The sequence below is a fragment of the Podospora pseudoanserina genome, chromosome 2 (assembly GCF_035222485.1).
Source record: "Podospora pseudoanserina strain CBS 124.78 chromosome 2, whole genome shotgun sequence".
Taxonomy (NCBI): domain Eukaryota; kingdom Fungi; phylum Ascomycota; class Sordariomycetes; order Sordariales; family Podosporaceae; genus Podospora; species Podospora pseudoanserina.
This window is the reverse complement of record NC_085921.1, coordinates 1,452,223-1,468,883: the sequence shown is the minus strand read 5'-3', so window position 1 is coordinate 1,468,883 and position 16,661 is coordinate 1,452,223. Positions and strand designations below refer to the sequence as shown.

Here is a 16,661-nt window from a genome sequence, read left to right as displayed (position 1 = left end):
ACCAGCGAAATGGACGCTACCAGTGGATTGCTCTCCCATATGTTACAGACGCAGGCCGCGAAGAAAAAATAGAGGTTTTTTTTTCTTTTCAAACATGTGTCTGATGACTGGCCAGGCTGAAGTGGGCTCTTTCTGAGTTTGACCAAGAACACCGGAAAAGCTCAACACTTGTTATTTGAGCACAAGATAGGCATGCAGCCCTCATTCAGAAGCATCCCTGACATCGATAGTTGTCACCCCAAGCCAGCACAGTCCGAATAACGGCCGGCAGCCCCCTGGCTCAAAAGTGGGCACCTTGGTTCGGCCCCGCCAAAAAGGTACCTACTACCCGAACCCATTTCGCGATCTGCCATCCGATTTGATCGCACAACACGACGAACCTCTCTCAACAAACCTCCCTCGTCACAATGCGCCCAAGCCTGCGACTACGAGCAGCCCCCCTTTCTCGCCTTTCTCGACGACCCTTGCTCCTCCTCCCCTCCCAACAACAACTATCATTATTATCGCCCCAATCCCGACAACCACCTCCTCTCCAGTCCCGAAAACCACAATCTCGCCCCCATTCAAGAACATTCCTCACCTCCCTCCTCCCCCCTCCCGACCACCGCCCCACTAACCACTCTCTCCGCAACCAAAGTCCTCCCTTACCCCCCCTCAGAAATCTACTCCCTAATCGCCGACATAAACTCCTACCACCGCTTCCTCCCTCACTGCACCCACTCCCTCATCACCTCTTTTACCCCCAAAACCAACCTCCCCAAAACCGGCGACCTCACCGTCGGCTGGGGCCCCATCACCCAATCCTACACTTCCAGAGTGTACTGCATCCCCTGCACCACCGTCGAGGCGGTATCCGGAAACGCCAGCCCTACCATCCCGCTTGACGTCCTAAGAAAACACGGGTATGAGACTACAGAGGGGGACAAAAAGGGGTTGGAGGGGGGGGTGTTTGAGAGTTTGTGCACGAAGTGGACGGTGCGGGAAGTAAAAGGGGGGGTGACGGAGGTGAAATTGGTGGTGAGGTTTCAGTTTGCGAATCCAGCTGTCGGGCTCGCGGTTCGGGCCGTGGCGGATGAGATGGTGGGACGGATGATATGTGCTTTTGAGGGGAGGGCCAGGGAGGTTTGCGGACGAGGGGGAAGGCCACAGGTCGGGGGGTGTATAGGAGTGGCTACCTGGGGGGAGTAGATGGGAAGCAAAGTCACCGGGCCGGCTCTGGCGACAAGCACTTTGGCCGCCGCTACTCTGGTTGGAAGTTGGTTAGAGTTCTGGTAGTTCAGGTACCGGAGGGTGGGCAAAGGCGTAAGAATATGGGGACAAGGAGCTTGAAGGGTGTATGGTTATGGATATGTAACACTACAGGCGTAGAAGGGAGCGAGCTGGGAGTTGGAAGGAGAAAAGTGTAAAAATATGTACAATAGAGATAGACAGCAAGCGAAGGAGTTAGACAGGCAATACCCAGCACACACACAACACATAGACACCTTAACCACCCAAACCAATCACATCGAACGCTCAAAACATTAACAACAATCTTTGACCCTTTTTAATTTTTGTACTTCTCATTTTTTGTTTTATAATACGTAAAAAGTAAACAATAAACAACACAACACGAACCAGCCTAGAAGATCGCAGAAAATAACGAAGGACCACAAAAAAAGCATCTAGGACCACACCACCACCACACAAACCAAACCAAAAAAACAAAAACAAAAATATCCCAATCGCTCGTCGCGCCACGCTTTGTTGCAAATGCTTTGACCATGATGTGATGCTTGAGCTTTTTGCGCCGGACCGAAACGAAGAGAAGAAGGAAAAAAAAAGAGAAAAAAAAAAACTAATGCCACCCACCATCATCTTCCATAGCCATCTCCATATCTTGACCATCCATCCATCCATATATCTGTTCCGTTTCCGTCATATCCAAATATCATATTCCATCATACTTCGTATATCACTCCCACCGTCCAATTTTCAAAATGTTATACTGAAAGAAAAAAAAAAACCTGCGAGGCAAAAATAGGCGACAAGGTATCAAAAAGCCAAAAAAAAAAAAAAAAAAAAAAGCAGCGAGAAATGTTGATGAGAGAAAGGTTGTATATCGGGTGAGTAAGTCAAGGGATGTTATCTTCGATAGTGTCTGGGTAACTCAACGCTTATTTCTTCCTATTGCACCAATACACGTCAGCACAGTGCCATCTCAAAAAACATCGATGACAAATGATGATGATACAGGGGGGCAAGGTAAAACGACAAACTTCGACTCCGTGACTTCAACTCATACTCCACATAATGTGCTCGGTGCTTCTCGGGGACGACAGGTTTGGATATCACAATCTGGGGGGAGGAGTCTGCAACATACTTTTTCCCGCTGCTCTTCGTCGGCTTGCCCGCCATCCACCCCAGCACCGTCGTCGGCGCACCCTTGGACTTCTTCACCTTTGGCGGATCGGCCGTCACAACAACGGCGCCGTTCGGTCCGGGCATTGGAACCCTGATACGTTGTCCCTGACCGGGCATCGGTATGCCGCCCATGGCGACACCGGCAGGCGGCCATGGCATGCCGCCCGGAGGCGGAGGAGGGGGCGGTGGTCCGCCTTGTCCACCGGTCTGACGGGAAGGTGGCCGGAATGGCATCCCTATGGAGGGCCGGTGCCCGTGTCCGTGGTGTCCACCTTGGGGTTGGGGTCGGCTCATTCCGGGGGGCATGCCAGGCATTTGCATGCCCGGGGGCGGCATACCCGGGTGCTGCATGCGGAGGGGGTGCTTCTCCATGGGCCACATGTGCATCGTGACGGCCCAGTCGGGCTGGATGACACGCTCCCAGACCGAAGGCAGGATGATTTCGCCGTCGGGGCCAATCAAGTCGTAGTGCCCTTCCTGCACGTGAGGGCCAATGACCTCCATGTTAAGGAAGGCCTGCTTGATCAACTCCTCCATGCCCGTCCACGTGGCGCAAAGGTGAAAGGGAAAGCTAAACTTGCGCCCGACAGCATCCTTAAACCTGATGGGCGGCTTCTCCTTCTTCTTGACAGCCTCCTCAACCTTCACCTTGGCCTCCTCCATCAGCCTCTTCTTGAGGGCCTCCTCGGCGGCCTTTGCCGCGGCGGCGGCAGCAGCAGCCGCCTCGGCAGCCTGCCTCTCCTTCTCAATCTTCTCTCTCGCCTCCAGCTCTGCCTTCATCTGAGCCTCCTGCTCCAGCTTCTTCTTCCAGGCCTCCTCCTCGGCAGCCTTCTTTGCCGCCGCGGCTTTGGCCTCCTCCTCGGCCTTCTGAGCAGCCTCAATCTTCTCGCGCTCCGCCTTGACAGCAGCCGCGAGCTTCTCCTCCTGCTCCTTGATGGCCCTTTCCAGAGCCTTCTTCGCCTCTTCTTCCAGCTCCTTGAGCTTCTTGGCCTCCTCGGCCGCCTTCGCAGCAGCAGCAGCCTTGGCCTCTTCCTCAGCCTTGATCTTGGCCGCCATCTTCTCCTGCTCCTCACGGATGGCTCTTTCCACACGGGCCTTGGCTTCAGCCTCAGCAAGAGCAGCAGCCTCCGCCTCGCGCCTTCTGCGCTCCTCAGCAGCTCTCATCTCGGCCTCAAACTTGTCGCGTGCCTCCCGCTCAAGCCTCTTGCGCTCCTCCTCGGCTTCCTTCCTCCTCTGCTCGGCCTCTCTTCGCTCCTTCTCCAACCTTTCCAGCGTCGCCTTTTCAGCTTCGGCCTTGGCGAGAGCAAGCTGCCTTTCGTGTTCCATCTTTTGCCTGGCAGCCTCCTCCTCGGCCTTTCTCCTTGCCGCGGCGGCTTCCTCCTCGGCCTTCTTCCTCTGCCGTTCAGTCTCTTCCATCTGCCGGCGGTAGGCCTCTGCGGCGTCTTGGCGGATCTTTTCCTCCAGTGCCCTTTGCTTTTCCGCTTCTTCCTTTTCTTTCTGGGCCTTCTTGAAGGCTTCCAGTTCGGCTTGCAGTTTGAGCATAGCCGGGTCTGGCTCGGCCGGCTTGGGAGGAGGGGCGGGTGCGGGTGTCGTCGGTCTGGGGCTGACTTCTGTTGGCGGTGGAGGGGGTGCTTGATACATGTGCATCTGCATGTGTGGAGGCATGCCACCATAGCCCTGGTGAGCACCGTAAAACATGGAGGCCGCCGCTCCGGCGGGGTTGTAGGGGGCCATCATGCCGTGTCCGTAGTGCTGCGGACCCGGACCCGGCTGGTGACCATGTGGGCCGAGTGCGCGGGGATCGTTGTAGTAATCATTTTGAGGGGGTCCGTTGGCGCCGCGCATGGGCGCGAAGGGATTCGAATAGTCACCGTAGGGAACCATTTGGCCGGCTCCGTATGGACTTGCGCCGAAACCGCCTACGTGACTTGCTGCATACCCTGCTGGGGGTTGGTTACCTCGGTTTCCGTAGAATGCGCCGACGTTGTTGGGCGGTGGTGGGCCGTGGGCATAGCTTGGGCGACCATACGTCGAGCCGTATTCGTCCGAGGGGTCCAGGCTCATTGGAGGCGCTTGGGGTGACTGGTAGTAGCTTGCCGACTGGCGTCCCTGGGGTGGTGGAAGCCGGTGACGTCGGGAGCCGCTGTGCGGTCTGCCGGTGCCGCTGTGGTTTCGGGAAATGGGGCGCTTGTAGGGCTCGTGGTGAGCGGTGGATGCAGAATCCGACGGGTCAATGTCGTCGTATTCTCCTCCCCACTCGTCTTCGTCGTCGTCGTCGTCTTCCTCTTCGTCGTCGTCGTCAGCGAGCGATTCGCTGTACTCGTGGCTTTGTTGCGAGTACGAGTCCTCGTCAGTATAGTATGAATCTGAAGATGTCGATGGTGCAGCGTGGCTGTGACTGCGTGTGTTTATTGTTACGGATCGTCCTCTTATTCTAACGTGAGGGGGGAAAAACAGGGCGCGACGGGTTAGTCAAACCGGGACGCATTATTGGAGGGGGGTGTTATAGGGAGTTGCGGCACAGCTCTCGGTGGCACGGGCTGAGGAATTCCAGGGCCGTCCAGGCCAGGGGTGTGTGTGTGTGTCTACTTACGACATTGGGAATGGTTCCTATCTGTTACCGTCACCCTTTGATCCGCGACAGATGGTGTCGAGAAAGTGGGAGTCAAGTAATTGAAGGGGATTGAAATTGGCGCAGTATTCTTGTTCTTATAGATATCGTCTCTCGTTTATCGCTGGCTCGTGGTGGGCTGGGCTGGGCTGAGCACTACCGGCCGGTGGGTGGTGGGTGGAGAGCAGGGAGCGGGAGCGGGGGAGGAGTCTGGGGAGTCTTGGGGAGTCTGTGGTGGATGTTCAACAAGAACGCTCGAGGGAAAATGCTTGGTCGGGTCAGGGGTAGGCTGTATCAATCGCAATCGCTCTCAGATGATCTGGGTCTGTTCTTTCAGTTCGGGTGAAAAAAGAGGCAGAAGAACTTGGGACGAATGCACGGGCGAAAAATAAATAAAGTGGGTTGGGCGCAAAAAAAAAAGGGAGAGATCGGGTTGGTTTGTGACTGGACTTGGGTTGAGAGAGTTGTCCTTGCTGGGGGGAAGGGGTGGTCCGTGGTCAGCGGTCAGCGGCAGGGAACGGTATGCACAAAACGCCTAGATCAGATCCACAATGAGGGGCTGCTGTGTGAGTGAGCCAGGCCCTGTCTCTCTCAGTGCGACGACGAAAGAAAGTGGACTGCCGTCTAGCCCAGTTCATTCGCCATCGCGACCAAGGTGAGCAGGGTGAGGGTGAGGGCGAGGGTTAAGGGGGAAAGGAGAGAGGGAAGAGAGGGAGAGGGGACAGCGTGTGTAATGATGGGCCCAGCACTCTGGAAAGGAGAGGACGGGAATATCTGTGGAAAGGAGGGGGAGAACACCAAGATATAGGAAGAGGGGAAGGGGCCCGGGCAACCCACCTTTATTCTGCTTGTGTATGTGCTTCTCTATCTTGTAGTAGTGTAAGCCAGTGTCGGGCCAGACCAGACAGGCCTGTGGTGGGTAACACTCGTGACCGCTGACCGCGTCAGGAGAGAAACAGGAACCGCAACACTCTTGTCTGTCAAGGGCTCGAGACGCAGCACGGGCGCCAAGGTAAGAGAGGTAGGTATAAGCCTCAATACTAGCATAGCGTCAGTGAGGGGTTCTCTCGGCTCGAGACGACCTCGACGATAAATGGAACGTGGAATCCCCGCGACGGCAGTGGAAACGGGCCCAGGGCTGTGAACCGTTAAACACCACCACCACCACCACCACCACTGCTTACCGCCCTCACCACCCTCATCATCATCATGATCATCATCAGGTGCTCAACTATGCACAGGGTTGACGGGGCAAGTTTGCCTCCCCAATTCCCGTCCTCTCGGTGATGATGACTGTGGTATTGCCCATGACGATCTAACTGCCAAGGCTGTCCAGTGCAGTTGTTTCCTGTTCCTGTAGGGCATCGACTCAACACCCGGTTGGTCTGCATGGCCGTTCATGAAGAACAACGGAATGGCCACCGTGCTTGGTGCAGCCCCAGGAGGGACAGATCATGGATAAAAAGAGAAGTGATCCAACAAAAGCATGCAATGAGAATAAGACGAGAGAATGACCCATACCTCAAAACAAGCAAACAAGGCTATGATTTGGTTGGGGGTGGTTTCAGTGTTCCCGCAGTGTCGGTGGGATTGGCGGCAAATGCGTCCTCGTCGAGCGTTGCTCAACGTCTTCGTCGTCGAGTGCTCAGTTGCGGTGAGGCTATGATTAGATTATGTAACCGTGGATGGTGTGGTGCGAGAGATGCGAGTGTGCGGCGTTGGACTGCGGCAGGTATCTTTGTAGCTCGTGAGGGTGTTTCTGTGGGACAGAATCGGAGGGTGGAAATGGGAAGTTTTGATATGTCTTCTGTGTTGTCAGTGCGCGGGCCGATCAGTCAAGCAGGCGGACGCAAGAAAAGAAAAAAAGAAAAAAGAAAAGTTCGTCCACGTTGAGATGTTGTTCTGTCCGCATGTATGTGTGTGTTTGCTTTGTGGTCAGTGGTTAGAGACACGACACAGCACCATGGAAGGAAGCAAGCAGCAGCAGGCAAGGCAATGCGAATAAAGTGTATGTACGCCCAGGTAGGCTGAATTAGAAATGCTAGGGGACAACTCGAGCTGCAGTAGCACTAAACAGGAGGGCGGAGCGTTGTGTTGCCTACAGGAAACCCCTTACACACCCTGACTTGATCCCATCTTGGCCGTACACATCCAAACGGTGGCCTGTCACTGGGCTAATCGGCCGGGCTCTCGGATTGTGTGCATCTCTTTGCTGGCTGCTCGTACCAGGAAGACCCCGGAGCCCGATGCCAGCTTGCAACATCGGCCCCAAGCCGCATTCGTCAGGCGGTGAGTCCTTCTTCCTTCCGGTTCTCCCACGCCTAGCAGCCATCAACGAGAAGATGGATGGGTGAGGCATGAATGACAGAATCATCACCCGCTAGGTGCATATATCCTCGACCCTACTCCCGCAACGAAGGGATCCGGTGCTCTCGATGGATAGGTTGCCTATCTGTACGTGGGTTGAGTTCAAACAAAAATGCGTGCACAGAATGCGAACCATCAAGCAACAGCTTCGCAACGCAATCAAACGGCATGCGCCGGATCTCGATTTTCGGTTGTCGGTTCGTGACAGGAGAGCAGGGGTTTGTTTGTGGAGGAGCTTGCGCAAGAGGCACAGCGTGGACAATGTGGTCTTAGATATAGGCCATGTCGACCCTTTTCTCCATTTGCCTTTTTCGATTCTACTCTGTTTCTCGCTCTGCTAACCTGCAGCCCACAGCCCACAGCATCGACAACTCAGTCCGTACCCAAAACCAAAACTCTGGCGACCGACACGTCAACATGTCCTGCAGAGACCCTTCTGGCTAAGGCTTCAAGGACAGCAGAAGAAGGCGTCCGGGTTCCTTGCAACGCTGCATCATTAGGTCATAGAGCAACCATTGACGTTGCTCCAGCCAGGTACCGGCGTTTCCCTTCTGGGCGGCGCGATCCTCCTCGTGCTCAGACTAGACCGGTGGCTCTGATTTTTTGTGCCCAAAGTGGCCGGCAAGTGGTCGGGAGAAAGAAGCAGGTCTGCAAGAATAATCGAGCCGCATTCCGGTTGGGCTCCAAAGGGCCGCACCGCAAGTGCCCCACCCGCACACACACACACACACACACAGCTCAGATGCATCCCGTTTCCTTGACTGGAGCCACGTTGGGTGCCGGTGCTCATACGTCTTCCTGCCCAAGACCCACCGCCTCGGCTAATAGCAAAGCAGTTGTAAGAATGCGCCAATAATCCTGGGGGTTGAATGTCGAACGCGACAGTGTGTCCACTGCATTGCAGAAGCAGCTCCTCATCTAGCCGGCAGCCATCGTGACTCACGTTGTCTGCGAGTTTCGAACGCGTCACTGGGTATTGTCGCGATGCCGTTGTTTCTTTGGTCCGAGCAAGAAATCACCTCTCCATCCCCGAGGGCGCATCCTCGGAGAGGAGCTCCCGCGCTGCTGCAACCTCGGCGGCATCATACCCCCTCCAACCGCGGTCTTGCGCACTGCTGTGTCGGACAATCTCGGCCAACTTGGCTGTGGCCAGTTCATTCAGCCGCTCAATGGTGTTGGAATCTGGCAGAGAGAAGTCCTCATCATCAGACTGCTTTGCCGGCTTGGCATTGTCCTTCAACAGTCTCTTTGTGACCTGGAAAAGGGGTCAGCAATCATATCGTCTTGGCAGTTCCAACGGCATATCTAACCAGTTTCAAGCCATAATAACCTCGCAGATAATTGTCGCACAACTCAATGCTGCGCGAGAAACGCTTGATGGCCTCTGCCATCTGCTTCTGATAGGGTGCACCGGTGGCACCCGAAGCAGTGGCGGCCATGTATTGCAGTTCGCCTAGTCGGGCATGTACCTGAAGGGGACCCGTTAGCATAGGGCTTAGACTGTTTCACCGTGGCATTGCGTACATTCCATGCGTTTGGAGCCAGGATCAGGACCTCTTCCATGGCGTAGATCGCTTGTGGGTACAACCCCTGAGAAAAGTAGAGATCCGACAGCTCAGACCAAGCCTCGGAATCGGTCGGGGAGAAATCAAGAAGCTGCACCAGGGCTGAGCCCGCATCCGAGAGGCGGCCCATGGATCGAAGGAGGGCAATACGTCTCTTCATGATAGGCTGTGGAGACGGGATTAGTTCCTGGCCAATCTTGGATGGATAGCACAGCAGGAAGGGAAAGTGTGGTTCACGAACGAGATTGGTGTTGTTCTCCTCTAGCATCTGGTCGTACTCCTTCAGAACCTTTTCCAACTCGCCATTATTTTGGGCCTGGGCCTCCTTGATGAGCCCTCCCAGCGCCTTGACTCGGTCATTGTTTCCGAAACGAGCAGCAAGTCGATCGTAGCATTCTTGTGCCGCCCTGTCGTCGCCAGTTCGGAGACAGGAAAGAATCAAGTTCTCGTATTGTATCCATAGCTCGGGCTTCTCAGTGGCGGAAAACAATGAACCCAGGGCGGATGATGACACGGTGCTCGGAGAGCTCTGGAGGACGACAGGAGCTTGCTGGGAGAGGGCCAATGCCTCGGCCGGTGGCAGCTGGACCGGCGAGCGGATGAGGGACGGTGCCATTGATTCGATTAGATTAGATTAGATATTTGGTGGGAATGTGTGTCGGATAGGGTCGGGTCTGTTGTTGAATGTGTTGTCGTTGGGTTGACTGATTGATGATGGAATTCAGGAACACAGAATGTAACAAACTACTTGACGACGGGACGGGGATGTGGAGAGTGGGGACCTCTAATAAACGCCAAGACCTTCATGTGGTTCAGAGCTCGAGCCTTCCCTGTCAGTTTTGGCCGCGGTGGGAGCTTGTTCCGCCCCGAATACAGTGTCAGGCCGGGTTCCCTGCCCGCTGGAACGCACTGTACGGTGACGTGCGGCCAACCCACCTTGGGGCCACCTGGAGGTGCAACAACAGCATCAGACTGCCCTGAAGCTTTGTTGAGAGTTGCGCAAGCTCACGAAACACTGCGCAGAATCGCCTGCGAGCTGATTGACGACGACCAAACCAAGATGCCCTCTACGAATCTTGCCATCCCTACATCGTCCCTCCTTCACAGATCCTACAAGGCCCCTTTCCGCCGCTGAAGCCCGCGACAACACAGCACGGTGCCCCCTGCATCCCCGCCATTCAATCCCGAATCCAGGAACCGCGGATCGTCGAGCTAAGCTTCGCGATATTCAACCTCGAGTCTTCCCACACAAGCGCATATGAATAAGGTATTGGACATATACACCTTTGACATCACAAAATCACAGCCATGTATGTTGGTCTTGCCATATGCTTGGAAGCATGAGTGGTGCTGACGTGGTGCAGGTTCGAGAAATCACTGTACGACCTCATTAGAGGTCTGCGCAATCACAAGGGAAACGAGAAGGAATACATTCAAAATTGTCTGAAAGAATGCCGGTCTGAAATAAGAAGCCCAGATATGGGTTCGTCTCCTCCACACAGTCAATCTCCCAGACGCTCAAGCTGATCTCGGACGTAGACCTCAAGGCCACTGCCTTGCTCAAACTAATCTACCTCGAGATGAACGGCCACGACATGTCCTGGGCCTCCTTCCACGTACTGGAGGTTATGTCGTCGCAAAAATACCACCAGAAGCGAGTTGGATATCTGGGGGCTGTTCAGAGTTTCCGTCCCGATACCGATGTCCTGATGATGGCTACAAACTTGCTGAAGAAGGACCTCGCTTCTTCCCACCCGACGACAATAACACTTCCGATCGTTGCGCTGCCACATCTAGTAACCCCGTCATTAGCTCTCTCACTGCTAGGGGATTTGCTACCACGACTCACCCACTCCCACGCGTCCATAAAAAAGAAGACAGTGGTCACTCTTTACCGACTAGCACTGGTTTACCCCGAGGCGCTACGTGCAGCATGGCCCAAGATCAAAGAGCGGTTGATGGACAAGGACGAGGACCCGAGTGTGACGGCTGCTATTGTCAATGTGGTGTGTGAGCTGGGATGGAGGAGGCCGCAGGATTTCCTCCCGCTGGCACCGCGGCTGTTTGAATTGCTGGTGGATGGCGGGAATAACTGGATGGCCATCAAGCTCATCAAACTTGTAGGACGCCTATGTGACATCTTGCACCTCAGTTCCTTGCCTAACCTGCGTCCAGTTTGCGACTTTGACTCCCCTCGAACCTCGCCTGGTCCGAAAGCTGCTGCCGCCATTAACCAATCTCGTCAAAACTACACCTGCCATGTCTCTCCTGTATGAATGCATTAACGGTATCATTCAGGGTGGCATTTTGGGTGACGGTGAAGATTTCTCTGCCCGGGAAGAAGTTGCCTCACTATGCGTGTCCAAGCTCAGGGGCATGGTGTCAATCAACAGTGACCCGAACTGTGAGTGGCTTTTTCATCGGATTGTGGGACTCGGCTGACACGAGGGCGATCAGTGAAGTATGTTGCTCTGCTGGCCTTCAACAGGATTGTCACCACTCATCCAATGCTTGTTGCTGAGCAGGAAGATGTTATCCTGGAATGCATTGACAGCGAGGATATCTCCATCAGAATCAAGGCACTTGACCTCGTGCAAGGGATGGTCAGCAGTGACAACCTGCTGTCCATTGTCAGCCGGCTAATGAGGCAACTCAAAGCCTCGTCGAGTGCTCTGGCACAGCAACAAGACGGACAAGAGGATCTGGACGACTCCAGTGAAGATGGTTCTGGACGGCGTGCCAAGTCACAAGAGCAAACGGCCCCTTTGCCAGACGACTACACCATCGACGTGATCGGTCGGATACTGGGCATGTGCTCTCAGAACAACTACGCTAACGTGATCGACTTTGACTGGTATATCGACGTCCTGACCCAGCTCGTCCGCATTGCTCCGCCTCCGAGCCCTCGGGATCTCGACTCGGACAGTTCTTCGTCACCTAAGTCAGTCGATATCTCGGAGAGGATTGGAAACGAACTCAGGAACGTGGCCGTTAAGGTCAAGGCTGTGAGGCCTGCTGCTGTGCGCGCTGCAGAGTTGATTATCTCGCGTCTCAGCACTGACACGGTTTCTTCACGGCCAGTGATCACTGGCGCCCTGAAGCCGTTGGCATTTGTGGTGGGAGAGTACGCTTTCCAGCTCTCGTCGCCTGACGATACGTTGAGGAACATGCTTGGTCTCGTGCCCCGAGTTGACTATCCTGAGGTGTTGGCAACATGCCTCCAGTCGATTCTCAAGCTTTTTGCCCATGTTGCCGGGGATGATCGGGCGTTGTGGACCCCCGAGAGAAAGTCATCACTATCGTTGCTGATGGCGCGGGTTATTCACATACTCGAGCCATTTGCGCAACATCCTTACCTCGAAGTCCAGGAACGAGCGGTCGAGTTTATTGAGCTTCTCAGACTCACCGCCGAAGCCGCGTCTGGACAAGCGCCATCCACAGACGAGATTCAGCAAGACGCACCTTTGCTTCTTACACAGGCCATTCCATCACTGTTCACGGGATGGGAGCTGAACTCGGTCGCACCGGAGGCGCAGTACAATGTCCCTATCCCATCAGGACTGGACCTTGACGAGCCCATTCATCCCAACCTGGGCAGCCTGCTTTCACAGGCAGACTCGCTGATGCTTCCTACACAGGGTGATGATGAGTTTGAGGTGTATTACAACCAGCGCCCAGCGCCAACCAGCATCTACAGCGGCCCCGCCATCGAGAGGCTGGTTGATGCCCCAGAAGAAGTCGGCAGTTCCTACCAGCAATCAGGAGAGGAAAGTTACCTCGACGCGGACATTGTTGCGAGGAGAAAGGCGGAGAGGAGGGAGCGTAACAAGGATGATCCGTTTTACATTCCAGACATGTCATCAAGCCGCACGGGTACCTCGACACCAATTCACAACATTCTCCAAAAAGAAAACGGGCCGGATCTCGACATTGACGCCATCCCGATCATGTCACTTGATTTGGAGAAACTTTCCGTCTCGGGGCCGTCTAGGCATCAACAATCTCAACACCCGCGACAAGCCCGCCAGAAGATTGTCATTGAAGCGGACGAAACGCTCGGTGGTGGTGGTGGCAATAGCGGTGTCTCTACTCCTGGGGGTGCTGCTCGTCCGGGCTATGACTCGGAGAATAACTCTGATAGTTTTAATCTCTCCAAGGCGGCCAAGAAGCCTAAGCAGAAGAGTCTGTTGCAGTTTAACTCTAGCGTGCTGGGCGGGTTGAGCTTGACGGATGAGCAGAGGCCGGACGATGGGTTTGCGCACGAGAGGCAGCAGAAGGAGGAGGCGGAGATGGCGCTGGCGATGAAGGAGGTGCAGAGGTTGAGGTTGGAGATGCAGAGGGCGAATGAGAGGATTCAGGTTGCGCAGGGGGTGCCGAGCGAGGGGGTGGCGGTCGTGAAGAAGAAGAAGAAGAAGACCAAGACGGTTGTGAAGGCGGATGAGGGGGAGGAGGGGGTGGTGAAGAAGAAGAAGAAGAAGGTTGAGGGGGGTGGAGGGGAGGGGGTGGTGACGAAGAAGAAGAAGAAGAAGGCGGCGAGGGTGGTGAAGTTGGATGAGGGGGATGGCCCAGATGGGGAGGGGATGGGAGGGGAGTAGTGGTAGATACAGCTTTGAGGGGGGTAAATAAAGAAGCATGGTGATGGTTAGTATTGATATGAGAATACCAGTGCGATGCGCCTTTCTTGTCGTGTATATCGAGAGTTGGTTTTCTGTTTCCCCTAGTGGAGACCACCTTCCCGTCCCCACAGAATCTCTAATTCTGCGCTCGAACAACAACCAATCAAAGGTTTCGTGGTGTAGTTGGTTATCACGTCAGTCTAACACACTGAAGGTCTCCAGTTCGAGCCTGGACGAAATCAAGGCCTTGTCTTTTTACTATTGATGCCCTTTTTACCACCTCTTGTCTCTCATATCTCATTTCTCTTTTTATCCGCCTTTTTTTTTTTTTTTTTTTTTTTTTTTTGATTCCGCTAGACAGACGTCGTCGCTTTTTACTCCCGGCCGAAACCCCACCTTTCCGGTCTTGTCAAGCCCGCCTTCTGACCTCATCTCTTCTCACCTACCTCGCCTCTCACAAGTTACTTACCTATACAACCCCCATCTACCTTATCCAAACCCATCCACCACGACCATTTCAATCCATCAAATCAAAAAAAAAATGCCACCCCGCATCCCCTCCCCCTCAGACTTTTCCCAATTCCCCCTCATCCAGCTCCACCCCCCCTCACCCCCAGAGTCAACAACCACTTTTCTCATCGTCCTCCACGGTCTAGGCGACAACCCAGTGTCTTTTTGTAATTTCCCCAAGTCGTTGAATCTTCCGGGAACGTACGCGGTTACGGTTAGAGGTGTGAACCCCCTCCCGCAGGGTCTGGTACCGGAACCGGTGCCGGAAAATGGCTGTTGGCACTGGGGTGATGATCTCCTTTTAGATCAGAGAACAGGGGAACTGGATCAGGATCCTGGATTCCAAAAGGCAAGGGAGGCGTTATGGGAACTGATAGGGGGGGTGATTGTGGGGAGACTGGGGTGGGGGTGGGGGGATGTGATTCTTTTTGGGTATGGTCAGGGGGGTTCGGTGGCGTTGGGGCTGGGGAGCGAGCTGCGGAGGGGGCAGGAAAAGAGGGTGGTGGATGTGAGTGAGGGGGATGGGGAGGGGGAAAAGAGGGAATTAAAGGGGATTGTGAGTGTGGGAGGGGCGCTGCCCGTGAGCATGATACCTACTGTTGGTGGAAGGGGGAAGGTAACCACCCCGACGTTGGTGCTCTGTGGGGAGGGGGGGGAGGTTATTGATGATGATGCCGAGGAAAAGCTGAAGGAAGAGTTTGAGGATCTGAGGGTTGTGAGGTGGAAGGGCAGGAGGGATGATGGGATGCCGAGGAGTCGGGAGGAGGTTTTGCCGCTGATGGAGTTTTTTGCGGAGAGGTTGAAGCATTTTTAGATTTGGGGGTGAATAAAAACGGGAGGGTGGTGATGAGGGAAGGAGAGGGATGGTAAAATGAGAAATGAATTGCTGAAGTGACGGTTCTGACTTGTGAAAGGTGTGTGCGCGGTGGTGGCTTGTGGTGAGTGTGAGTGGGATGACGAGTAGAGACGGCGAGTAAGTGCAGATGATGGTGACGGCTTCAGTTCTGACGCGTTGATGCCCGAATGCTGGAGAAGGGTTAGCTGTGGTTGCGTAAAGAAGATGGACGTGTCGCCTTCGAGGTTGATCCTTTAGTGTCGAAGAAGGTCCTGTGATGGGACAATCCAGGATGAAATTGTTGATGTGTAAATTCGACAAATACAACAAGAATCTACGGAACTGCGAGACCAAGATGCGAGATGAGGGACTTGCTTTAACTTGAGAGCACTGTACTGCTGGAATGATTGCCAGTATTGCGGTCGTAGTAATGGGATCAACTTGCACAAGTAAACAACCACCAAGTCAACATCCTCCTCAATCACGGTGTATATACCCCTCCCCGCGACCGTCTTCCAACAACTGCCTACGCAACAAATCTAGTAACTGGAATGGTCAGATTAGCTCAACGGTGTAAGTCGTAGGCGGCCCGGATCAGGCAACGAACCAATGCCCCTTGAAAGGCTCCGTGGACACCTGAGTTCGCCTCCTCAGCGCGGCCCTGTCTTTCGAGATGGGCTTCAAGGATATCGACCGACCTCCCCAAATCAACCAACAATAGCCCACCCCCCAATCGACGAAGTAAACCCTACGAGTGTTTCGTAGCCGGCCACCTCTAAGAGTTGGCCGGTGAGCGTTTGATCTTTTCAGTCCACTGGCTCTCTCCTATTTAGGAGAACCAATCCATCAAGGACAGCAAAGAGGGTGACAAAGGGACTATTTTTTCGATATCCCGGGCTTCGACTACCTACCCACCCTTCGACTTTCTTTCCTTTCATCACTTGCTTACTCGCACTTGACTTGCTGCCTTGAACTCGCTACTTTTCTGCGGGTTTTAGTCCTGCGACTTCCCAACCTTCGACGCCAACAGCAAAAGAAGCAGTCAGTGAACGGGAATTTAATTCAGTCACACAATCACACAGCAACGCACCATCAACAACACTCAAAGTAGACAGGGGAACAGACTCAATTTTCTTTCTCTCTCCCCCCCCCTTCTTAAAAAACGAGCGACCAGCCCTCCCCGCCTATCCTATCCTCTCATAGTATCCAGAAAAACTCCCACGAGGCCGACCAACGATAGCGTAAAAAGCATTGTCGTCATCTAGCAACACCTCGGTCATTCGACACGCCGTCCAAGCGATGGCGTAAAAGCACTTTCGCCGGCGAAGAAAACTCTTCTTCGTAATAGTCCCGAATAACTTCATAATTTTCTTCGTCAATATTGCAGCGCGTATCTTCAACACAGATGGGGTATCATAAAAGCCAAACCAGCCCAGCCCAACCCAAACACCAAGACCAAAAACAGAAAAAAAAAAGAAAAAAAAGAGACAGAAACAGATCCCTCCGACGTTGGTAATCTTCGTCTGAGAAGGAGATAGCGTACAGAGCATTGTCTTCTTCTCTGACTTGGACTGCCGTGTTGAGGGCTCCCTTTCTGGGCTTGCCCAACCTTCGAGAAACGATAGCGTAAAAAGCATTTTCGTTTCCGATGGTGTGGGGAAGCTGTTCTACCCTCTTGGGAAGAATAGAAGCTGTTGATGACCAGAGGGGTCATATGTGAAAGCATTCCGAAAAGTTGTCGTAAAGGAATGTGG

General features: G+C 54.1%; 6 protein-coding genes and 1 non-coding gene across 7 annotated transcripts; 3 read left to right on the top strand and 4 right to left on the bottom strand.

Moving 5' to 3' along the window:
* Positions 1 to 407: 407 nt before the first annotated feature.
* On the top strand, positions 408 to 884 carry COQ10 (Coenzyme Q-binding protein coq10, mitochondrial; the record flags this gene model as incomplete). The annotated part of the gene is made up of 1 exon (XM_062944011.1): positions 408 to 884. One exon carries the CDS (start codon positions 408 to 410, stop codon positions 882 to 884), a length of 477 nt encoding a protein of 158 aa, XP_062802789.1.
* A 621-nt stretch (positions 885 to 1,505) lies between these two features.
* QC764_203130 (uncharacterized protein) lies at positions 1,506 to 5,001 on the bottom strand (the record flags this gene model as incomplete). Its single annotated transcript, XM_062944010.1, has 3 exons — positions 1,506 to 2,166; positions 2,363 to 4,795; positions 4,997 to 5,001. 3 exons carry the CDS (start codon positions 4,999 to 5,001, stop codon positions 2,157 to 2,159), a joined length of 2,448 nt encoding a protein of 815 aa, XP_062802788.1. The 3' UTR covers positions 1,506 to 2,156.
* Positions 5,002 to 5,638: 637 nt separating this feature from the next.
* QC764_0033530 (uncharacterized protein) lies at positions 5,639 to 7,373 on the bottom strand (the record flags this gene model as incomplete). The annotated part of the gene is made up of 3 exons (XM_062940213.1): positions 5,639 to 5,788; positions 6,536 to 6,674; positions 7,135 to 7,373. 3 exons carry the CDS (start codon positions 7,371 to 7,373, stop codon positions 5,639 to 5,641), a joined length of 528 nt encoding a protein of 175 aa, XP_062802787.1.
* A 679-nt stretch (positions 7,374 to 8,052) lies between these two features.
* Positions 8,053 to 13,541, top strand: APL5 (AP-3 complex subunit delta; the record flags this gene model as incomplete). Its single annotated transcript, XM_062944008.1, has 5 exons — positions 8,053 to 10,256; positions 10,311 to 10,429; positions 10,486 to 11,066; positions 11,122 to 11,350; positions 11,404 to 13,541. Coding segments are annotated over exons 1-5 (3,069 nt in total). The 5' UTR covers positions 8,053 to 10,254.
* oca3 (Inositol phosphatase SIW14) lies at positions 8,397 to 9,794 on the bottom strand (the record flags this gene model as incomplete). The annotated part of the gene is made up of 4 exons (XM_062944009.1): positions 9,188 to 9,794; positions 8,906 to 9,112; positions 8,692 to 8,850; positions 8,397 to 8,636 (listed from the first exon to the last, which is right to left on the bottom strand). Exons 1-4 carry the CDS (start codon positions 9,560 to 9,562, stop codon positions 8,397 to 8,399), a joined length of 981 nt encoding a protein of 326 aa, XP_062802786.1. The 5' UTR covers positions 9,563 to 9,794.
* Positions 13,542 to 13,730: 189 nt separating the features above from the next.
* Positions 13,731 to 13,804, bottom strand: QC764_0033500. The gene has a single exon. It is a non-coding gene; the product is annotated as a tRNA-Val (tRNA).
* Positions 13,805 to 14,103: 299 nt separating this feature from the next.
* On the top strand, positions 14,104 to 14,886 carry QC764_203100 (uncharacterized protein; the record flags this gene model as incomplete). Its single annotated transcript, XM_062944007.1, has 1 exon — positions 14,104 to 14,886. One exon carries the CDS (start codon positions 14,104 to 14,106, stop codon positions 14,884 to 14,886), a length of 783 nt encoding a protein of 260 aa, XP_062802784.1.
* Between the last annotated feature and the right edge of the window lie 1,775 nt (positions 14,887 to 16,661).